Consider the following 25,561-nt stretch of genomic DNA (forward strand, 5'->3'; position numbering starts at 1 on the left):
TTCAATCTGCTGTCTGTGCAATGCCCTAGTGGTGGTTATCTGCCAGGTACTGTCTCCACTTGTTACAGTCCCATGGGACCCTGAAACACAAGGTCCCCTGGCCTCTAGACCAAGCAATCAAGGGGTGTTCCCTGGGAAGCAGCCACAAAAATCAGGGCATCAGATGCATACAAAAGCTGCCTTCCAGGAGATACTGGTGCTCTGGAGTGTAGCAGTGTGTGTGAAGATGGTGCCTGCTGGCTATACCAAAGCAAAAGGGGAGTATAAAGATGGTGAAAAAAGAGAGATGGTGCCCACCAGTCTCCATCTCCCAAGTGTTTCTCCAGAGTGTTCCAACAGGCTCTGAGATGTGTGCCTGTTAAATGAGATGCCTACTTTTCAGGCTGATGCTTTAATATAGCCAGGTGAGCCTCCCCTCTTTCACCTGGCACAATCGGCTGCATCAGAGCTGGGCCCTGGAGTAGGTTAGTCCAAGAGCACAAGCCCTTTAGGAGCCAGATCACCACAGCCATGCTGCTTTTCAAAGCTAGATGTTCTGGGGGTCTCATCTCTCTGGTCCAAGTCATTAATGATACTGGAGTTCTTCTATGCCATTTCCATTACCCACTTACACATTATAGGTTTTATACACTACAGGGTAGGCCTCAGCAAAAGCACATGTCTATCTAAGGCTTTATAATAGTTGCCTTAGTACTCATTTTCTTCCTGATTAAACAGAAAACATTGAAGTACAATTAAAAACAAAATCCCAAAAATGGCAATACCTTCCTTTTCCTAAGTGTAGTTAAACTAATATTAGCTCCTTCAGAGTTAATGGGTATCCTCTAGTTCTAGTATTTCAGAGAAATACTACAGCAAGGAAAAAGTGGGGTTCTGGTTCAAGATGGCAAAGTCAGAAGATCCTGAACATTCTAATATTTCTTTAAAAACCAAAGTTTACCAAACTCATAGCCATGATCATTACTCTGTTGTCACAGAACTACCAACTAACTCTTTCACCTGCTCCTATACAGCATAATGGCCACTCCTTCAACATGTGCCTGAGAATTTATAGAACATTTATGAATCGCAGTGGCACTGTGCTGGAAGATACTCATTCTTCCAAAAGAACTCTCATCCTCAAGGAGTTAGCCTAGAAGAGTATTCCAGAAGAACTCTACATGTGCAAAAATATATATAAGGATGTTCCAAATGCATCAACAGGAAAGGGTTTAACATATTATGGCCAAATCATAGCTCAATAGTATGCAGTTGTTTAAAGGTAACTCTAGATGTGGAAATGTAATATAGCTGCACATACATAAAACATTCTCCAAACTGTGCATATGTGAGCACAGGCGTATTTTGGAGATACTGTGAATTTGATTCCAGACCACTGCCATAATCAAAGTTTTTTGGTTTCCCAGTGCATATACAAGTTATTTTATACTATGCCATAGTCAAGGAAGTGTACAACAGCATTTTGTCTAAAAAAAGTGAGTATCTTAATTAAAACGTACTTTACTGCTAAAAGATGCTAGCTATCACCTGAGTTTTCAGTGAGTTGTAATCTTTTTGATAGTGGGGGAGTCTTGCATCATTGTTGATGGTTGCTGCTGATTGAGTGGTTGTAGCAGTTTCTTAAAAGAAGACAACAATGACACTTGCTGCAACAATTGACTCTTCCTTTCATGAATGATTTCTCTGCAGCATCTGATGCTGTCTGACAGTATTTTACTCACAGAACTTCTTTCGAAATCAGAGTCAGTTCTCTCAAACCCTGCCACTGTTTTATCAACTAAGCTTACATAATATTCTAAATCCTTTGTTGTCATTTCAACCATCTTCACAAGTAGATTCCATGTAAGAAGCAATTCCTCATTCTTTTAAGTTTTATCATGATGTTGCAGCATTTCAGTCACATCTTCAGACTCTGCTTCTAATTCTCTTGCTTATTCCACCGTATCTGCAATGGTTCTTGAACCCCTCAAGGTCATCTATGAGGGAATAGAATCAACTTCTTCCAAACTTTCTAATGTTGCTATTTTGACCTCTTCCCATGAATCACTCATGATGTTCTTAATGGCATCTAGAATGGTGAATCTTTTTCCAGAAAGTTGTCAATTTACTTTGACCAGCTCCACCAGAGGAATCACTATATGGCAGGTATAACCGTATGAAATGTATTTCTTAAATAATAAGACATGAAAGTCAAAATGGGCCACAAAATGGATGTTGTGTTAGCACACATGAAAACAATAATCTCACTGAATATCTCCAACAGAGCTCTTGGGTGACCAAGGGCATTGTCAATGAGCAGTCATATTTTGAAAACAATCTTTTTTTCTGCAATCTCAACAACGGCCTTAAAATATTTAGTAAACCTTATTGTAAACAGATGTGCTGTCATCCATGCCTTGTTATTCCACTGACAGCACAGAGTAAATTGAGCATAATTCATAAGGGACCGAGGATTTTCAGAATGGTCATGAGCATTCAACTTCAGTCACCAGCTGCATGAGAGTCAGCCTTTCCTCTGAAGCCATGCCTTGACTTCTCTCCAGCTATGAAAGTCCTAGATGACATCCTTTTCTATTGTTTCATCTGCTAGCTAACTTCATTAATTACCTAGGCCAAATTTCTGGATAATTTGCCCTTAACACTTTTGTTATGGAGACACCTTCTTTCCTTGAACCTCATGAAACCAACCTCTGCATCTTCCAGCTTTTCTTCTGCAGCCTCCACACCTTGCTCACCCCTCACAGAACTGAAGAGAGTTAGGGCCTTGCTCTGGGTTAGGCTTTGGCTTGAGGGAATGCTCTGGCTGGTTTGATCTATCCAGACCACTAACAGTTTCTCCATATCAGCAATAAGGCCGTTTCACTTACCATTCCTGTGTTCACTGGAGCATTATTAATTTCCGTAAAGAACTTGTCCTTTGCATTCACAATTTGGCTAACTGACAAAGAGGTATAGTTTTCAGCCTCTCTTGACATACCTTCCTCACTAAGCTTAATCATTCTTAGCTTTTGATTTAAAATCAAAATCAAATGTGATTTTGAGAGAGATATGAGAGATATATGTAAGATATGTGACTTCTCCTTTCACTTGAACACTCAGGAAACCACTGCAGGGTTATGTACTGGCCTAATTTCAATATTGTTATATTTCGGGGAATAGGGAGACTCAAGGACAGGGACAGAGGCAGGGAACAAATGGTCAGAGGAGTGGTCAGGACACACACAGCATTTATCAATTAAGTTCACCATCTTATAAGGGTGACCCAACAATTAAAATAAGTAATATCAAAGATCACCATTAAGTACAGTAATGAAAAAATTTGAACTATGTGACACACAGACATAAAGTGAGAATTGTTGGAAAAATAGATCCTATAGACTTGCTCAATGCAGGGTTGCCCCACTTGAATTTGTAAAAACAACAGTATCTATGAAGCACAATAAAATAAAGGGCATTAAAACAAGGTATTCCTGTACATGTAAAACCAAGGGCCAGAAGGATACATAACACACCACTTACGTCACTCTGACATAATGAGAGGGAAGAGGGAGAAGGAAGCCAGACTGGGGAAAGAATGGTGTGAAGGAGAGATGTGCATGAGTTATACAAGAATGACTAGCATATACTTTCAATATTTTTAAAGTATCTTTTGACTTGTCAATGTAAAAACAAAATCAGAGCTATCAACCTCCCAAATTCTGCTGAGGAGTGATAAGCATAGTTGTTTTCAATGTAAACAGTTTTGCTGAGTGAGAACCCTACTGGTCATAGTTCTGATCTCCAACTTCTTAAGCCTAACCCCAAAAGGAGGAAAGATGGAAAATGGAATAGAATACTCTCCCACACCTGTGATGAGCAACCTTTCATGCACAATAACCAATGCAGGAACAATGTTCCTAGGTCATCATTTCCTCCCCATTCAAAACTGAAGCATCTTTACTGAGTCCCATAGGATATTTAAATATGTGTTTTTCTATAATCTAGATTACTCCTTTATGGACTGAAGACTATCCAGGAGAAAATGCACCATTTTATAGCCACTACAACTGCATTTCACAGACTGCTGAAAAAGCTTGACACAAGGGAACCACATATCTCCATGCTGGAAAGTCACAGCAAACATTACTACATCAAAGGCTCTGCAAAGTCCCAAGAAAGAACCAAACGTTGGGGTTTGTTTAGCCTACAGCATTTGTCCTTAAGCATTCTGGAAAACGCATGATCAATGAATAGACTTACCTCCTGCTTCTAACTGAACTCCTGGAGTCAAGTGAAGAAATTCTGGTTTCATGCTTACTCGGGAGCCAGAAATAAAACCGACCACAAAATCAGAATGTTCCTCAGCCATTCTAACCTAATGGAATGTAACAGGACAGATTATAAGAAAGCAGTAATCACACAGAATGATAGTTCTACAACTAAAGTAAAAAATCAACTCTGTTAACTAGTAGTAAACTTTGCTATTTTATACATATCTTTTCTCACTTCATACCAAATTCACTGTATCTAAAACAGGTACTTAGATATGAATCTACATACTTATTCCATTAAGACCTTAAGATTTAACAATACCCTAAAAACAGTAAAAATTCTATGTTATATGCATTTATAGTCCAGATACTGCATAAATACCTGTAATAACACTTGGAAACCAATCTACTTCCAAAAAAGGATATGAGGAGGGTACAGTTTAATGGTATGAAGCCACATTGAAGACTTATTGCCTATTTCCACAGGGGACTCCATATCCAAGGCCAGCCAATATATAAAATACAGCCACATAGGAGCCTCAAGAAATCTCATCTTTATTGTTTTCCTCGTCCTCTAACATTTGCCAGTAACTGGTCTCCACAACATCTATGCCATTAGTTCGCATTCACAGAAGTTTCTCTAGAAGGCATGTCTTTCTAATTTGGCTCTTCCCTGAGGCTCATACCATTCCATTCTTGCCACCAAGAACTACCACCTACCACAAGTCCATGAGCCAGCCCCAGACTCCCAGAATGCCAATCATAGTACTGACTCGTGAATACCCTGCTGTGAGAGATGGGAATCAGACATTTATGGGCAACCCAAGGGTGGGGTTAAACTCTGGCCCCAGGGCCCTGTGACCTTTTCATTGTTCCACAGACACTTTGAAATATGAAAAAATTCCCATAAAAAGACTACAGTTTTGTTAAAAATATCAAGAGGAACTTTTTAAATAGGTAATTATCCATCTCTTATTTTATTCTTGGGGGTGGGGATGGATATTAACATGTTTGGAGTTATGAAAACTTTAATAATGGGGAAGGTACTGAACAAAACAATGTATGTAGACTCTAGTTAATAGCTTGTCCTTACAACACCAATCAATAACAAATACTGAAAAAGAGCTTCTTCACGTGGGCTGCCGTCATGAGCAAGTGCATTTCTGTGGGACTTGGGAGATCCTGAGAAACTGCATGTCTGGGAAAAAGCTCTTCAGCAGCAACTCAGAGTTGTTTTCACCTTACCATAGTTTAAAAGTCAGGTAAGTCCAGGTAGATATTTATTCTACCAAATATCTGTTTTTCAACATTTCTCTCTTGGCATACAATTCAAATTTCTTAATGCTAATTGGTTAGAATTCCTTGATAATTAACATACAGTCACACTAACAACAGCTGATCTTTTTTTCGGTAGAGGTTCCACAGACCCTAAGTCATGGTATTTTTACCCCATAACATGTGCCTAACAGGCCAGGCCACCTCTCACCTAGGTTATCCTGTCACTTACCGCTGCTTTAGTGTAGTTCCCGGTGGCCAAGGAGCCAGCGGAGCTCATTTCTGCAATGAGTAGGCACCCCCGGTGCAGAGGCAGCCCTACTTCTCTCAGGCCTTCCACCACTCCTGAGCCTGGCACCGCATGAGCATTTACTAGATCCGCCCAGGAAGCTATTTTAAAGACACCACCTAAGAAGAAGGGGGGGAAAAGATACTTGTAAATTTTCAAATGAAAACCTTTAACTTTTGGCCCAACCAACTCACTACAATATGAAACAATCTCCTAGAATATGTTAACACAAAAGTGAAACACTTCAAGTATTTTAGTGCTTATCAGTGGAGCTAAGGTTCCATCTGTGAAAAATGTTATCTGTTCACCCGGTAGCTAGCAGAGAGATCACAGTGAGACAAGTCTTGCAAATTCTGCTTTGTCAGCAACACTGACAAGACATTTTTCCTTGCAGGCTGAGGTTTGTGACCACCAATAAAACTCATACAATTTAGAAACAGAACCCAGCTGAGGGTGGGTGTTCACCAAGGTCAAAGATGCCAACATTTGAAACTCCTCTGAGGATGACAAATTTTCATTCTGCAAGGATTTCTCACCATCTCTCAAATCTTTTACTCATCTCTTAAGTATCTTTAGTTCTTCAAATTTCACTAGGCAACTGTATTTCTTTTAAAAAGCTGTCAGCAAGAACACTAATTGACTTTTGAAAAAGTTATGCAAACCTGTAGCAAGTTTGTGTAACTACATCAGTCAATAAACTAAACAATGTGATGATGGCAGCACAGGAAGAGTCATTTACAGACACATCTTATCCTGAAGAGACAGCTTAAGAATATGCATGCATTTAAGAAAAATTAATTTCAAAAGATGTTTTTAGTAAGTGTTAAATAACATAAAATATGTTTTAAGGGTAAGTCAGAAAAAGCATTAGATATGTCTTATGACAGAAATTTTCACAGAATAGGTAGAAAATGAAGCAATTTTTTCACCAACATATACTACTTTGAGTTCCTATTTAAAAAAAGAATGGACCCACAGACCAGTGGAACACAACAGAGTCCAGATATTAACCCAAACATATATGGTCAATTAATATATGACAAAGGAGCCATGGACATACAATGGGGAAATGACAGCCTCTTCAACAGTTGGTGTTGGCAAAACTGGACAGCTACGTGTAAGAGAATTAAACTGGACCATTGTCTAACCCCGTACACAAAGGTAAATTCGAAATGGATCAAAGACCTGAATGTAAGTCATGAAACCATGAAACGCTTAGAAAAAAACATAGGCAAAAATCTCTTGGACATAAACATGAGCGACTTTTTCATGAACATATCTCCCCAAGCAAGGGAAACAAAAGCAAAAATGAACAAGTGGGACTACATCAAACTGAAAAGCTGCTGTACAGCGAAGGACACCACCAATAGAACAAAAAGGCATCCTACAGTATGGGAGAATATATTCATAAATGACAGATCTGATAAAGGGTTGACATCAAAAATATATAAAGAGCTCATGCACCTCAACAGACAAAAAGCAAATAATCCAATCAAAAAATGGTCAGAGGAGCTGAACAGACAGTTCTCCAAAGAAGAAATTCAGATGGCCAACAGACACATGAAAAGATGCTTCACATCACTAGTCATCAGAGAAATGCAAATTAAAACCACAATGAGATATCACCTCACACCAGTAAGGATTGCCACCATCCAAAAGACAAACAACAAATGTTGGTGAGGATGTGGAGAAAGCGGAACCCTCCTACACTGCTGGTGGGAATGTAAATTAGTTCAACCATTGTGGAAAGCAGTATGGAGGTTCCTCAAAAAACTAAAAATAGAAATACCACTTGACCCAGGAATTCCAATCCTAGGAATTTACCCTAAGAATGCAGCAGTCCAGTTTGAAAAAGACAGATGCACCCCTGTTTATTGCAGCACTATTCACAATAGCCAAGAAATGGAAGCAACCTAAGTGTCCATCAGTAGATGAATGGATAAAGAAGATGTAGTACATATACACAATGGAATATTATTCAGCCATAAGAAGTAAACAAATCCTACCATTTGAAACAACATGGATGGAGCTAGAGGGTATTATGCTTAGTGAAATAGGCCAGGTGGAGAAAGACAAGTATCAAATAATTCCACTCATCTGTGGAGTATAAGAACAAAGAAAATACTGAAGGAGCAAAACAGCAGAAGACTCACAGAACCCAAGAATGGACTAACAGTTACCAAAGGGAAAGGGACTGGGGAGGATGGGGGGGAAGGGAGGGATAAGGGCAGGAAAAAAAGAAAGGGGGCATTACGATTAGTATGTATAATGTGGGGGGGGGCACAGGAAGGGCTGTACAACACAGAGAAGATGTAGTGATTCTACAGCATCTTACTACACTGATGGACAGTGACTGTAATGGGGTATGTGGGGGGAACTTGGTGATGGGGGGAGTCTAGTAAACATAATGGTCCTCATGTAATTGTAGATTAATGATACCAAAATTTTAAAAAAGAGGTTATCAACAGATCTTTTTCTACTGAAAATAAATCGCACAACTTTATACCACTTTGTCATTATTTCCTATATCTGCATTTCATTCTTTAAACATTCAGAACTCATTCTGTTCTTTCAGGGCCAACCCATGTTTCTGAGGACACATGTCCCCTTCTGGCATCAGCATACCCGTTGTTTTTTTTCATGGGAACCAAAAAACCCTAACCAGATCTTGGTTCAAGTTTTCATGGAGTTAAGTGGGGTGTATTACCCAGGTGAAACAATGAAGGTATCCTATACCCCAGGCCTGAGTGACTAGTTTGAGGTAGGCATGAGGAGTATGCTTACCTGAAAGAGAAGAAAGCAGAGCTAAGAGATGGAGAGAAATCAAGTCCAAAAGACTTGCTCTTGAGTCCCTGGATTCAATCATGCTTGACAGCCTATTCTATGGTGATATGAGCCAATACATTACCTTTTTTCTTTGGCCAGCTTAAGCTAAATTTCTGATTCTTACAGACTCCTAAATAATAACTTACCTTCATACTGCTTTTTTACTGTGTTTCCTATATCTGCAAATTTCCGGTCTTCAAATATTAAGAACTCATGACGTTTTGCCAGAGTTGTTAGCTCCTTCATCACATCCAGAGTAAAATCATTCAAAATATCTACGTGAGTCTTGAGCATGCAGATCCTAGGTCCTAAAGCATCTGCTAACTGCAATAGCTCCCTAACCTCTGAAACATCTGCAGACAGACAAAGATTGGTCTCCTTCTTTTCCATAAGCCTGAGAAGCTCTGATGCCACCGGGTGGACCCCAGGCAGCTCTGCACGAGCACCAAAGCTGAGTTCCTTGGGCGCTTTCTTCACAGAAGACAGAGGGCCATTCTGACTAGCCACCACAAAAACATTCTTCTGGATAAATGTCTTCACTCTCTCAACCATCTCCCCATCAATTTTTTTCTGTTGCTCAAGAATCTCCAGCATTTGGGACAATGTACACACTGAGTGGAGATGAATCCCGTGTGCCTGTAGCTTGTCCTTGCCTCCTTGCTCTCTGTCCAGCAGCACAATGGCATCAGTGACCTTCAGACCCTCTTTCTGAAGAACTTCAGCGGTTTCCAAAATGCTAGAACCACTGGTAACAACATCTTCAATGATTAAACAGGTTTCTCCTGGATTAATAGTCCCTTCTACAAGATGCTTAGTACCTAGAAAAGAAAAAATGTTGATTTCAATTAAAATTATACATTTCAGCAAAATGAAAATGTATCCTGCAGTATAAATTTGGGATGTACTTATGATGAAGTGGATGATCTAAATCTTTATTTTCTGGAAATCTACTCTGGAGCTACATTATTTCTGATGAATCTTTAATGTGCCATGATTACTATTTTCTTCTGTTTCTCTGTATCCCAAAACTGTCAAAGTTCCATATACAGAGTATTTATCATAAAACCAGAAAATTATTTTGCAGTGTTAATAAACACCACTTTAATGTTGATAACCAAAATTTCAAATATGGTGTTTCTTAAAGGAAAATCACCTAGATCAAGGAAAATTATGAAACGAAGAATAACTCAGCATCACCAATGAAATCATTCCTTTTTCCATCAACAAGTTCATTACTCAAGATCAGCCAAACAAGTGACTTTTTGAGGACATATATTCAGGAGGGAAAATATTCAGCAACCTTGCAGACCAATCACTACAACTTTGTGAATTAAATAATGTAATGTGACTAGATATACTTCCCTACTCCAACCTGCACTATATACTATTTTCTGAAAATTTACAAAATGTAAATAACAGGCTGTAGACTATAGACTCATCTTTCTTCAAGACTCATTTTTATATTTTCTATTATCAAATTTGTCTTATTTTGAAACAGAAACAGAATTGGTGGGCACTTTGCCTACTTTCTGAGCTTTGCCCTTTCCCATTAACTCCTTTGCTCCCCTCAAAATTACTGGCAAGTTTAACTGAATCAGCTTAGACCAGAAAACAGGAGTACAAGTACTAACATGCATATTTTAAAATGAATGATTTTACTCTAAGAAATATTTTTGAAGATATGTAATAAAGAAATAGAAATCAAAGTTTCTTTGTAGGCAAAGATTCATATAAACAGGATGCCATCAAGCAGCAAAAACATCTATTTTTTTAATGGAGAATTTCAAACAAAACTAGATGGAACACCCACAGTATAACAAACATCCTAAGCACAGCACCTCCCCACTTAATTCACGGTCAATTTTGTTTCAGCTGTATAGCCGTTCCCACCTTCCCCCAAATAAGGTTTAGAAACAAGTCCCTGGCATAAGATTTCATCATAAAATTTTTCTAACAATGCACCTATCAAAGGTAAGGACTCTTTTCAAAACAATGTAACAAAAACACTACCACACCAACATAAAACAAAAATTAAAAAAAACCCTATTCCTTGATACCATCAAATATGAGGTCAGTCCCAATATTATTAGATTGATTTGGTTTTAAAGCAAGCCCACATGTAAAAACACAATTTTAAACACCCACCTAATAACCTTCTGCCATGGACTCATGAAAAAAAACAACTCTTTAGAATTTCTCGTGGCATTTATACTACTTTATGAAAGTAATTTTATTCATGTACTTCTCTTCATACAGTTTAAATATAAATATATTGAGAAAGTATGTACTCTGAGAACATCTGCTGATGAGGGAAGGCCTGGTAAACATGTTGGGTTTCATAAATATGCTGCAAAAAGAGCACTCTTTTTTTCATTGTTTAGTCAGTACAAAGCATTTCACCCCCTAGACTCTAAGAATGGAAAGTGATTTATAGCAACAGTTAAAAATCCCACAGGCCATAATAACATCAAGCACCAGTGAAGAATGTTCAAGGAGAATTTTGTTTATCAATGCCCAGGAGAAAAAAATTCAAACAGTTTCAGGTTACATATCAACTTAATACTTATACAACATTTAATTTACCATAATCCTTTTTTTCTTTTCTTCTAATAAGCATTGGAATTTGGTTGGTTGAACAGATAACTGTAGCAAATGGTAAAGCTGTGTAAGGTACTCCACACACACTGTCAAAATTGATTCCCACATTTTGGGCAGTATGAAATAAAATTTCGGCAACCTGTAAGAAAATGAACACATACAATATTTATTATTATTATTAAGTGGTGGATATATCACCCACTTAGGAGTAGTCTCAAACCTGATCAGAAAAATATATATGCCTTTTTGTTAAATTACCCTGTCTATAAGTCCCCGTTTACAAATATAAAAACACAAGAATGAACCTATGTGACTAGACTAAGGGTCTGCTCTGAGGGCAACATAAATGTATTAGTGAAGGCTATGATGTTGAGTCCAAAGACTAAGGATGGCCCCCCTACTTCCCCATTTCCTTAGGAATCCATTATGCTTTGAGTATCTAAACCTTGCTATGTCACCTGCTGGTTGTATTTTCTGAGTTTTCAATTTAAAAGTTTCATGAAAGAAATGATGAAAACAACCCCATTTGCAATTGCATCAAAAAAAGAATAAACAGCCTTGGAAATTTAACCAAAAAAATGAAAGTCCTATAAACTTAAAACTATAAGACATTGATAAAATAAACAGAGGAAGATACAAATAAATAGCTATAGCATGACAGTGGATTGGAAAAATTAATATTACTAAATGTCCATACTATCCAAAGCACTTTACAGATTCAATGCAATCCCTATCAAAATTCCAATGGCATGTTTTCATGGAAATAGATCAATCCTAAAATTTGTATGTCACTAAAGACCCCACATACCCCAAGCTTTCTTAAGAAAGAGAAACAAAGCTGGAGGAATCACACTTTCTGATTTCAAACTATATTCAAACTAAATTTCAAATACTAATCAAAACAGTATGGAAATGGCATGAAAAAACATACGTTGACCAATGGAATAGAATACAGAGCCCAGAAATAAACCTACACATATATGGTCAATTAATTTATGACAGAGGAGCCAAGAATATACAATAGGGTAAGGACAGCTTCTTCAATAAATGATATCGGGAAAACTAGTCAGCTACACGCAAAACAGTCAAACAAGACCACTATCTTATGACATACAAAAATTAACTCAAAATAGATTAGACTTGAATGTAAGACCTGAAACAAAAACTCCTAGAAGTAGGCTCCTTGACATAGGTCTTGGTAACTAACAAGTGACAGAGGTCTTTTGGATTTGATACAAAAGTCAAGGCAACAAAAGCAAAAATAAACAAATGGAACTACATCAAACTAAAAAGCTTCTACATAGGAAGTCATCAAAAAAAAAAAAGTCAACCTACTAAAAATCAACCTACTAAAAGACTATATTTGCACATCATATATCTGGTTAAGGGATTAATATCAAAATATATAAAGAACTCATACAACTTAATAGTAAAAAGACAATCCAATTAACAAATGGGCAGAGGATCTGAATAGATATTTTTCCAAATAAGACATACAAACAGCCAACAAGTACATGAAAAGATGCTCAAGATCACTCGTCTTCAGGGAAATGGAAGTCAAACCACAATGAGGTATCACTTCACACCAGTAAGGATGGCTATTATCAAAAAGACAAGAAATAACAAGTGCTGGAGAGGATATGGAGAAGAGGGAGCCCTCATCACTGTTGGTGGTAATGTAGACTGGTGCAGCCATCATGGAAAACAGTATGAAGGATCCTTAAAATATTAAAAACCATATGATCAAGTAATTCCACTTCTGGATATTTCTCTGAAAAAACAAAAACATTACCTCAAAAGGTGTATTCATACCCATGTTCATTGCAGCATTATTTACAAAATATGTAAATATAACTTACAAATTACATATACAATATATTCCAAGACATAAATAACCTATGTGCACACCATGATGGATAAAGAAAATATGTACATACACAGATACACACATACATATACATATACAATGGGATACTATTCAGCCATTAAAAAGAATATCTTGCTATTTGCAATAATGTATGGACCTTGAGGGCATTATGCTAATAATCAAGGTAAATCAGAGAATGAAGAGTACCATATAATCTCACTTATATACACTGAATCTTAAAAAAAGGGGTGGGGATCTGTGAAGATGGCAGAAAAGGTCACTGTGTTAACCTCTTCTCACATACACAGAGGCAGCAACTCACATAAGACAGCTCACTCTGAAAATGGCCTGAAGATGGGCAGAACAGATCTTTCAAAGCTAATGACAAAGAGAAGACCACATGGAGAAGGGTAAAAGGGGCAGAACCATGATAAGATCTAACCCCTCTCCCCGGCCAGAGTGAGGCACAGAGGAGTGAGGTGATAAAGCGCCGGCATGCAGCACACGTGGCCCTGCGACCTGCACCAGAAAGATGTGCTACCATAATGTCTGGTTTTGAAAATCATGAGGCTTAATTCAGGAGAGTTGGAGGCCTTTAGGGGGCAGTGTCTGCACTCTTAAAGGGCTAGTGTGCTGGGTCAGTTGGCCTGAGACCCAGCACAGAAACAGCAGTTTGAAAACATCTGGGTTATACAAGGAGACATTGATTAACTTTGCAACATGTGCCAGAGGAGCAGGGATTTCTAGGAACTTTCTCCAGGGGGAGGAGGGGCTGGTAGACATTTTTTATTGCTTCCCAAAGCCTAGCTGGCCAGATGCTTGCAGGAAACAGTTCTGATACTCAATCGCTACCATGCCAGCACTGCTTGCCATGCCTGGAGTACTCGAGGAATCACCTCCCAACATACTCACACTGGCAGGTGCCCCCCACACCCAGAATAACTACTGCCCCCTTACAAGCAGCGACCAGCCCAAGGCTGGATCAGCATGTCTCCAAAAGAAGCTAGCCCCACCCACCAGCATACCCATAGCATATGCAACCAGGCCTCTTAGGCAGACTTGCCTGGAATAATCTCTCCCCCAAAGTGTGTCCACACTATTCCTGCTGGCAGCCAGGCTGAGGATTGGCCCAACTCACCAGCACACCTACAGGAGCTGAAGCCTAGTTTTTCAAACAGCCACACCAGAAGTAAGCCTTGCAAAAAAGTACAGCAGTAGTTGCAATGGTTATATTGCTGACAGCTGGGCAGAAGGCTGGAATCCCTCACCAGCCCACTTGCAGAAGCTGTGGCTCAGCCATGACAGAGGGTGCACGCAGCCCACACAGGAGACACCCATGGAGAACCTGGCTCTGATGACCAGTAGTTAGAGGGTCGTAGTGCAGGAGATCAGCTCCTGGCAGGTTAATACTGGATTTGGCAAGACCAAAAAACAACAGTGAAGCATTAGAGGGTTCACACCAGACTTTATTCTCGCAGCAGCTGGTCAAGGACTGATAACACATCCGGACTTCCATGCAAAAGTACCTGGCAATCATCCTTCTATAACAGCACAGACAATACTGGGCACTGCCAGATTATATAAGCATGAGCCTGCACAGTAGGCCAAGTGATTATATAAGTTTAAGACAAGCATGCAGCTGCCCAGCAGGTAAAAGTACGAGACAGCATCCCGCGTGCACAGTAGGTACAAACATGAAACAGCCCAGGCAAGTATCCTGGCCATAGTGGCTCCATTTTCCCTACCCTTCACCCATCCAGGATTCTCACCTAACAATCTACGCAAGCCCAGTCTTCCACGATGGTCTCTTTGTGAGAAGGCTGGAACATTGCATCCAGATTCCACAACAGCAATAGAGTCTACAACAACATACTAGGACAGGGGAGCTACAGAAATTATGATGACAACAGCTGTCCTCCAGCCTGAGAAAATTGACTGCCACCACTTGGTCAAAGGGTCATATGACAGGGCTGTGATCTGCTGAGTTTTCTGTTAGAGGGCTTGTAAAGCTAGAGTTAGATTATGTTATGCATCGAATACATACACACATTCTGTATGCAGGACGGCACACATCCCATCTTGAGCTGCAGTGAGTATATCTAAAACTATGTGATTTTGTAGGACCACTGTCCTAAGCTGTCCTATTTCTCCATTGAGGAGGGTGATAGCTCTATGAGTAGCATTAAAGCACATGTTGTATGCAGCAGTAAAGCAGTGGCCTCTGCTTCTGTCACTACTGCCACCCACTGCAGGATGAATATGGCTGGAGGATAATATCACCATGCACTACACTTTGGTCTATGCCTGAACTTGAAACTTCCCCAATTTGAGGGAATCTATGGTAGGATGGGTAAGAACCTTCCAGGTATGTGTGGCTGCCCCTAGGTGCAATGACCCATCCAGTTGTATGGGAAATATGGCCATCCATACCGTCCACACACCCAAAGGGTACCTCAGGGAACAGGGAATGCCCCTTCTGTATGACTAGGTTTCTGTCTGCCCCATTTATCATCCCCAGTCACTACATGAATTTGGGGCACAAAGTTACTAAGGGACTAACCCAATGTGTACTGATGTCTCCACCAGGTTGCCGTTATGGCATTCTATATACTTGAGGGTCATTTCACTTAAGGCCATGGACACGGCAGTAGCCCACCCCATACCATCCACAATAGAATACCCTATGATTGGTCAGGGGGCAATAACCTGCTCCTGTACAGTCACTTTATGGCAGTTATTGTATCATCCCACACAGTGGTATTGGGTTGGTCATTCTAGCCATGTTCAAACCAGTCCCGCTCAAATGAGTTCACGACGCATTCCTGATGAGGGGTACTGGCCCCCTAGTTATTGTCCCAGGTTGCTGTAGGACTCAAAGTCCCTTTCAGAGCACATAGTGTACTCCTGCCAGGCTCTGCTGACTTCTTCAAAGGTTAGAGGTAGCCCCCACCAATGGACTATTGCTCACACTGTCTTTTGTCTTGCATGCAGCAAGCATTGATGTAACCATTGGGCCACATCAGAGATAGGCTTCCCTTTTAGCCAATGTCATATGTCCCTTTGACCACGTGGTGGCAGTCAATTTCCTCAGGTTGGAGGACAGCTGTTGTCACCATAATTTCTGTAGCACATTTTGTCTAGCCCAATTTGTCTGCTTCATTACTTCCTGGGGATGCCAGAAGCATATGGCCTGTCACATGATATACTGTAACTGTTTTAGTCTGGCCGGAGGCCCATAAGTCTTGTCACAACTCTTGCCCCCAAAGGGGTTGCTGACCAACCAACCAGTTGGCATGGTACCATGTCTGCAGCCACAGGGTCAGGCCCCAACAGACAGCCCAGCTATTGGTGCAGGCAACCAGAGGGGAGGGCTTCTGGGGTGATCACAAGCCATACCACTTGCAACTCCGCCCACTGACTGCTCTTCCCTTCACCAACTTCCATCCATATCATCTCAGTCTTAGGATGAAAAGCTATGGCCCTTGGGGGCTGCCCATGGCTGGAGCTGTCTGCATACCATGCACCTTCAGGTATGGTGGTTCCTCCTTCTCGATAAGGGCTCTCCGTTACTACTGGCCCTAAGGCAAGTTCTTCCTGCCCATCACTAACGTACGTCACTGGCCCCAGAGGTGCTGGAGTTCTCCAGTCAATGGGCTAGCAGATAGGGCGCTATGCTTGTAGGTATGTGCTCCACTTGGCCAGTACAGGCGTCTGTGCCACAACACTCTGAAGTTTTGGGGTCCAGTCATGAAACTGCCCTGCAGTGGGATGGGTGATTATCACCTTTATTGGGGCTGTTCCAGTTACTGGGCTCTGTAGCCATCAAGAGATGGTATATAGCAGCTAATTGTTTCTCTATTAAGGTAATCCGTTCCTCTACCCCTTTACAGAGTTGTGACCAGAATTCAACAGTTGGCAAGTTCGTTGGAGCCACTGCCAGAGGCTCCAGTCATAACTGTCTTTGGTCACACAGACATCCAGTTCACAGGGCCTTGACAGGTCTGTCACACTCAAGAACTGCATGACCTTGACCACCCATTTTACATCAGCAAAGGCAAATTCACATGTCTCCTCCCAGTCCTACCTGATGCCCTCTCATACCAAGTGGTATAAGGGCTTCAGAATTTGTGCCAACTGTGGGACAAAAACCCCTGAATAACCTAAAAGACCCCAAAAGTCTTGCAATAGTGTTACAGTCATAAGAGTAGGAAAGGCCTGAACTCTGTCACTGCTTCTGGAATAACTTTAGCCTTACCTGACCAGACAACCCCCAAGAATCTGGCTGACAAGCCAAGTCCCTGGACCTTGCCATTTATGGACCATCCTTTCTCCTGTGTGTGTTGCAGCTGTCTAGGTGCTGCACCTTCTAGGTCTGGGAGAGAATCAGATGTGAGCATGATGTATCACCAATATAATGGTACAGCCATACTGCTGGAGGTTTCTCCCATACCGCCAGATCCTGGACTACAAGCCAGTGACAGCTGATGGGACTGTGGAGGTGCCCCTCTGGAGGAACGGCAAAGGTCCCCTGCCACCCTTCCCATGTGTAGGTAAACTGTTCTTGACTTTATCTACCTCAACAGAGAAGCAGGCATTGGCAAGATCCACATATAGTGGTATGTCCCTCACTCATGACTGAGGGGGTCCACGAAGGATGCTACAGAGGGGACAGCAGCATGCCAAGGAGGTATTACTTTATTTAATTCGCAGGAATTCCCAGTCATATGCCAGGAGCCATCTAGCTTTTTCACTGGCCACACCAGGGAATTAAACGGGCTATGAGTGGGCCTTATAATATCCACCCTCTCCAATTCCTGGAGGGTTTCTCCAATTTCTTTGTCCCCCCAGCAACTCATATTGCTTGGTATTTGTCACCCACCAAGGCACAGGCAAAGCTATGGGTGGGTGCTTAGCATGTCCCCTCAAAACTGCCTTCACTACATGTACCCTCAGTCTGAACTCACCTGCAGTGATAGGTAACCACAGGCCCCGCAGGATATCTATCCCCAGAATATATATGGGGATGGGAGAGATATATATGTATACTCCTTTGGGAGTAGACACCCTATCCACAATGGGATCTAGGTGTGTTTCACTCTGATGGCCTTGCCCCCGCTACCTGTCAATCATGGCAGGGACCTGGGAAAGCACTAGGGTAGCCATAAATCAGTAAGCACCCAGCCCCTGTGTCTAACAGAACCAAGACATGTATATTCCCTGGGGACCAATAAATTGATACTTCAACATGTGGTCTCTGGTCCCCACCTGGTCCTGAAAGTACTTCAGCCCTCCCCTCAGTCAGATTCTATTGCCCAGTCAGTTTCCTGCAAGGGTCCAGACAAGGCTGGCTTGTTCTCCTACAGGAAGACCTGCAGGCATGCCGCCCAGACTTGCAGTTTTGTCACTGGCTTCCTTTCTTTGGCCCTTGCCTTAGCCAGCAGCCAGAACAGCTACTGTGGCTTCAATTGCTGCCATAGCTCCAATAAGACTTCTAAAAAATTCCCATCCAGTTTCTCTTTGTCTGCTCCTGCCTCTAACAAATCGACCCACATCTAGGTCCTTGTGACCTTCGTAGGGCCCTTTCTTCCTTTCCTCTAAGTAGTGGCCTGCACTCCCTTTTGTGTCCAAATCACTTCAGCCTCCCCCAAATCTGCCACAGTATGGGTGACCAAGCTCATGGGCTATTCTACATAGGGGCCTAAAGAGGGATGAGGGAGCTGCTTGTAGCACCGTATCCCTCATTTCTGTGGTAAACAGCTCCTCATCTGGGCCATGATTTCCTGGGTTCTAAATGGCATTCTTCATGCCCAACTCCTGTAACACCTGTTGGAGCTCTGTGTATGTCTGCCATTTGGTGGGGGAAAATGGTAAGTCACCTAATTGGGCCATGCAGTGTGAAAGGCTGCCATTAACCAATCAAGGAGTGAATGGTTACCTTGGGTCTGGTACATATTGTATTCTGCAATCATTGCCGCAAGGCACGATGTGTTGTCAGGGAAGCCAGATTTCCCATCTTTGCCCCAAACAGGAACATACCATCCACCCTACATCCTAAAGGCACAGGAGTCAGACTAATGTGGACTCCGACGGTTTCTGCCACAATAAAGAACCTAAATCTACCAGTTCTGCCTGCGTATAGGGAAAGAACGTGCAGTGCCCCACGACCTGAGGAGGCAGCTGTTCCTGTCCAGGAGGGACCCGCAGTTGCTGCATCTTTATCTTCTTGACTACAACCGGGCAGGATTTGAACACAGGAGGGGCCAGTGCCAAGTGGCCATCTCATAACCCTCCTTTTCCTCCTCCAATATACCCTCTGCAGGCTCTGGGGCTGATGGCAGCTCTTCTGCCACTGCGTAGAGCACCACCACCTTGGCCTCTAATACTCCCTTTACCTCCTACACAGGGCCTTGTATCTTTTGTTCTCGCACAGTCTTGTTATGCACTTCTCACAGGACCGTGTCCTTTGGGAGGGACTCATCTATGGCCTTTTTTAATACTGGGAGGAATATCTAAGCCACAGTTCACGCCATGATGAGGGCACTCTGCTTCTCCAAGGATTTCCCAATTTTGTGGAGGACCTCCACAACCTTAGGCATCACCTTTACCTCCCCTGAGTCCTGGGGAGGGGCCCACACCTCCAGGAGGGTTGCAAACATGGACCATATGCCCACTGGGGAATACCCAGATATCTACCCACCCATGGGGGCAGCCTGCTCTGTGTTTTCAGTCTGTGGCGAATCCTACTTGACTACGCCAATTGTAGCTCAGCTCCCGGCAGGTTACCAATGGATTTGGTGAGACTGAAAAACAACAATGAAGCATTAGATAGAGGGTTCATATCAGGCTTTATTCTCGTGGTGACCGGTCAAGCACTGATATTACATCTGCACGTTCACGCACAAGTACCTGGCAGTCATCCTTTTATAGCAGTATATATTATAGTGGTTCACTGCCAGCAGTTATATGAACATGTGCCTGCCAAGTGGGCCAAGTGATTATATATGTATAAGATAGCAGGCTCCTGTGTAGTAGGTATAAGCATGAACCACCCAGGTGAGTATCCTGGCCATAGTGGCTCCATTTTCCCTACAAGAGATTCTGGGAACCACATGACACCTACTACACCTGCTTTCAAGGTTAGGAAACATACCTGACCTATCTAATAGAGAAAGCAAAATGCAGAGGCAGAGAAATATGTTACAAATGAAACAGTAAGCCAAAATGTCAAAAAATTGCTAAACAAAACAGAGATAAGCAATCTACCTAATAAAGAGTATAAAGTAATGACTGGAAAGATACTCACTGGACTGGAGAGAGGTGCAGATGAACTTGACAAGAAGTTCAAGAGATAAGATATAAAAAAGAACCAGGAAGGAGGATAAAAGATGGTGGCGTGAGAGGTGAGACAGAGGCTTCCTCCTAAAAGCGCATATAATACAAAAACACAATTAATACAACTAATTCTGAAAGAGCAACAGGAAAGAGGACTGCACCAAATTGCATACAGCTGGAGAAAAGAATAAACCTCATGGAACAGGGTAACATACCAAAGCTGTGGCCGGCAGGACCCAAGCCCTTCCCCCACCCCAGCTCACCGGTGGGAGGAAGAGAAACAGACAGGGGAGGGAGTGGAGGACTGGGGCTGCTGAACACCTAACTCCAGAGATCTGCTCTGGGAGCACAAACCTACATTTCATAGTGCTTTCATGGTACTCTCATGATAAGAAGTTTCTCATGGAAAGTTTAGAGAGGCAGAATACCTGGGAAGAGACTGAGATTCCAGCCACATGTGGAAAGCAGGGATCCATATCTGGCTGCTCTGGGACAAAAGAAAGGCGGGCAGTCTGAGAGACTTCCTAACAGCAAGAGGGCTGCTAAAGGGGCAAGGACTGCACAGAGCTTACTGCTCACGAGAAAGGACAGGTAGACAAAATTGTCTGGTTACACTCTGCCCAGCAGGTTGGGAACATTCATGATCTTCAGGTGCTCCAGTTCCCTGACTGGCTCCAGAGCCCCAAGGCCCCCCTCCATGATATGCAGCCTACTGCACCTGTCTCAAAAGGAGCCTTGGTAAATTCAAAAAGATTCAAATTTACCAACCAGTTTCTCAGACCACAAAGGTATGAAACTAGAAATAAATTATGCAAAGAAAATGAAAAATCCCACAAACACATGGAGGCTACACACCATGCTCCTAAATAACCAATGGATCAATGACCAAATAAAAACAGGGATCAAGCAATATATGGAGACAAATGACAACAATAATTCAACACCGCAAAATCTGTGAGATGCAGCAAAGGCCGTGCTAAGAGGAAAGTATACTGCAATACAGGCCTACCTCAGGAAAGAAGGACAATCCCATATGAGCAGTCTAATCTCACAATTAACAAAACTAGAAAAAGAAGAACAAATGAGGCCCAAAATTAGTAGAAGGAAGGACATAAGATTAGAGCAGAAATTAATAAAATCGAGAAGAATAAAACAATAGAAAGAATCAATGAGAGCAAGAGCTAGTTCTTCAAGAAAATAAACAAAATAGATAAACCCCTAGCCAGACTTATCAAGAAAAAAAGAGAGTCTACTCACATAAACAGAATCAGGAATGAGAAAGGAAAAATCACTATGGACACCACAGAAATACAAAGAATTATTAGAGAATACTATGAAAAATTATAGGCTAACAAAGTGAATAACCTAGAAGAAATGGACAACTTTCTAGAAAAATACAACCTTCTAAAGGCTGACCCAGAATGAAACAGAAAATCTGAACAGACCAATTACCAACAACAAAATTGAACTGGAAATCAAAAATCTACCTAAGAACGAAATCCCTGAACCAGATGGCTTCACGGCTGAATTTTATCAAACATTTAGTGAAGATCTTATACCCATCCTCCTTAAAGTTTCCCAAAGAGTAGAAGAAAGAATACTTCCAAACTCATTCTTTGAGGCCAGCATCACTCTAATACCAAAACCAGGCAAAGACACCACAAGAAAAGAAAATTACAGACCAATATCCCTGATGAACACAGATGCAAAAATACTCAATAAAATATTAGCAAACTGAATTCAAAAATACATAAAAAAGATCAGCCATCATGATCAAGTAGGATTTATTCCAGGGATGCAAGGATGGCACAACATTTGAGAATCCATCAACATCATCCACCACATCAACAAAAAGAAGGACAAAAACCACATGATCATCTCCACAGATGCTGAAAACGCATTTGACAAAATTTAATGTCCATTCATGATAAAAACTCTCAACAAAATGGGTAGAGGGCAAATACCTCAATATAATGAAGGCCATATATGACAAACCCACAGCCAACATCATACTTGAACAGCGAGAAGCTGAAAACTTTTCCTTTAAGATCAGGAACAAGACAAGGATGCCCACTCTCCCCACTTCTATTCAACATAGTACTGGAGGTCCTAGCCACAGCAATCAGACAACACAAAGAAATAAAAGGCATCCACATTGGCAAGGAAGAAGTTAAATTGTCACTGTTTGCAGATGACATGGTATTGTACATAAGAAACCCTAAAGAATCCACTCCAAAACTACTTGATCTAATATCTGAATTCAGCAAAGTTGCAGGATACAAAATTAATACACAGAAATCTGTGGCATTCCTATACACTAACAATGAACTAGCAGAGAGAGAAATCAGGAAAACAATTCCATTCACAATTGCATCAAAAAGAATAAAATACCTAGGAATAAACCTAACCAAGGAAGTGAAAGACCTATACTCTGAAAACTACAAGACACTCATGAGAGAAATTAAAGAAGATACCAATAAATGGAAACACATCCTGTGCTCATGGATAGGAAGAATTATTATTGTCAAAATGGCCATCCTGCCTAAAGCAATCTATAGATTCAATGCAATTCCTATCAAAATACCAACAGCATTCTTCAACAAACTAGAGAAAATTGTTCTAAAATTCACATGGAACCACAAAAGACCTCGAATAGCCAAAGCAATCCTGAGAAGGAAGAATAAAGCAGGGGGAATTATGCTCTCCAACTTCAAGCTCTACTACAAAGCCACAGTAATCAAGACAATTTGGTACGGGCACAAGAACAGACCCATAGACCAATGGAACAGACTAGAGAGCCCTGATATAAACCCAACCATATATAGTCAATTAATATATGATAAAGGAGCCATGGACACACAATAGGGAAATGACAGCCTCTTCAACAGCTGGTGTTGGCAAAACTGGACAGCTACATGCAAGAGAATTAAACTGGATTATTGTTTAACCCCATACACAAAAATAAACTCGAAATGGATTAAAGACTTGAATATAAGTCATGAAACTTAAAACTCTTAGAAGACAACATAGGCAAATATCTCCTGAATATAAGCATGAGCAACTTCTTCCTGAATGCATCTCCTCGAGAAAGGGAAACAAAAGCAAAAATGAACTCATGGGACTACATCAAACTAAAGAGGTTTTGTATGGCAAAGGACATCATCAACAGAACAAAAAGGCATCCTACAGTATAGAAGAATATATTAGTAAATGACATATCCGACAAGGGGTTAACATCCAAAATATATCAAGAACTTACACACCTCAGCACCCAAAAAGCAAATAACCTGATTAACAAATGGGCGGAGGATATGAAGAGGCGGTTCTACAAAGAAGAAATTCAGATGGTCAACAAACACATGAAAAGATGCTCCACATCACTAATCATCAGGGAAATTAAATTTAAAACCACAATGAGATATCACCTCACACCAGTAAGGATGGCCAGCATAGAAAAGACTAAGAACAACAAACACTGGTGAGGATGCGGAGAAAGGGGAACCCTCCTACACTGCTGGTGGGAATGTAAGCTAGTTCAACCACTGTGGAAAGCAATATGGAGGTTCCTCAAAAAACTAAAAATAGAAATACCGTTTGACCCAGGAATCCCACTCCTTGGAATATACCCAAAGAATACAACTTCTCAGATTCAAAAAGACATATGCACCCCTATGTTCATCGCAGCACTTTTTACGATAGCCAAGATATGGAAGCAACCTAAGTGTCCATCAGAAGATGAATGGATAAAGAAGAGGTGGTACATATACACAATGGAATACTATTCGGTCATAAGAAAGAAGCAAATCCTACCATTTGCAACAACATGGATGGAGCTGGAGGACATCATGCTCAGTGAAATAAGCCAGGCAGAGAAAGACAAGTGCCAAATGATTTCCCCTATTTGTGGAGTATAACAATGAAGCAAAACTGAAGGAACAAAATAGCAGCAGACTCAGAGACTCCAAGAAGGGACTAGTGGTTACCAAAGGGGAGGGGTGTGGGAGGGTGGGTGGGGAGGGAGGGAGAAGGGGATTCAGGGCTATTATGTTTAGTACACATGGTGTGGGGGGTCATGGGGAAACAGTGCGGCACAGAAAAGGCAAAGAGTGAATCTGTAGCATCTTATTTCACTGATGGACAGTGACTGCACTGGGGTATGGGTGGGGACTTGATAATATGGGTAAATGTAGTAACCACATTGTTTTTTCATGTGAAACCTTCATAAGAGTGTATATTAACAATACCTTAATAAAAAATTTTATTAAAAAAGAATAAAATTCCTAGGAATAAATCTAATTAAGGAGATAGAAGACCTGTTTTCTGAACACTGTAAGAAACTGATGAAAGAAACTGAAGACACAAATATATGTAAAGGTATTCCATGCTCACAGATAGGAAGAACTAATATTGTCAAAACAGCCATACTGTCCAAAGCAATCTACAGATTCAACGCAATCCCTATCAAAATTTGTATGGAGCCACAACTTCCAAGTGGCTAAAGCAATCTTGAGAAAGCAAAGCAAAGCTGGGGGTATTATGTTCTCTGATTTCAAGCTATACTACAAAGCCAGTGATTAAAACAGTATGGTATTGGCACAAGAATAGATTTATAGATCAATGAACAGACTAGAAAGCACAGAAATAAACTCACATCTATATGGTCAATATCTGATAAAGGAGGCAAAAATATACAATGGGAAAAAGACAGAAGTGGGTAAAATGGAACCCTCATAGACTGTTGGTGGGATTGTAAACTAGTCCAGCCACTGTGGAAAGCAATAAGGAGACTTCTCAAAATCAAAAAACAGAAATGCCATATGACTCAGTAATTCCATTTCTGGGGAATTTACCCAAAGAACATAGTATCACTGATTTGAAAAGATATTCACTCCTATGTTTATTGCCACACTATTTACAATAGCCAAGATATGGAAGCAGCAACCTTCGTGTCCAGCAATAAATGAATAAAGATGTGGTATGTATGAGATAGGGCAGGGAAATGGGACAAGGGTCATGCCATTGTAATAATCTATTTAGCCTGTGAAAAAGACCGTTTATTCCTTAAATTAATCTATATGGTGCTCTTCCTCTTCTTCCAGCCCCTTAACCAATTAAGTAACTTTG

General features: G+C 41.0%; 2 protein-coding genes across 5 annotated transcripts in view; one reads left to right on the plus strand and one right to left on the minus strand.

The window, feature by feature from the left end:
- ITGB5 (integrin subunit beta 5) overlaps positions 1–4,139 on the plus strand; it is a 140,965-nt gene extending 136,826 nt beyond the window's left edge. The window contains exon 13 of the mRNA XM_073231522.1: positions 3,985–4,139. Coding sequence (XP_073087623.1) covers positions 3,985–4,004 — 20 coding nt within the window. The 3' untranslated portion in view covers positions 4,005–4,139. The remainder of the gene's footprint in view (positions 1–3,984) is intronic.
- Positions 1–25,561, minus strand: part of UMPS (uridine monophosphate synthetase) — a 42,121-nt gene that overhangs the window by 12,291 nt on the left and 4,269 nt on the right. For 2 of the 4 annotated variants that reach the window (XM_017678287.3, XM_017678289.3), the window contains exons 2-5: positions 11,224–11,377; positions 8,787–9,458; positions 5,758–5,933; positions 4,240–4,354 (exon numbers count right to left, since the gene is read on the minus strand). In XM_017678287.3, the coding sequence (XP_017533776.1) occupies positions 4,240–4,354; positions 5,758–5,933; positions 8,787–9,458; positions 11,224–11,377 (1,117 nt within the window). Of the gene's footprint in view, positions 1–4,239; positions 4,355–5,757; positions 5,934–8,786; positions 9,459–11,223; positions 11,378–19,802; positions 19,906–20,408; positions 20,441–25,561 lie in introns of those variants that run through there. The other 2 variants (XM_073231524.1, XM_037012967.2) reach the window with 2 other exon arrangements.

The sequence above is a fragment of the Manis javanica genome, chromosome 3 (assembly GCF_040802235.1).
Source record: "Manis javanica isolate MJ-LG chromosome 3, MJ_LKY, whole genome shotgun sequence".
Classification (NCBI taxonomy): Eukaryota; Metazoa; Chordata; class Mammalia; order Pholidota; family Manidae; genus Manis; species Manis javanica.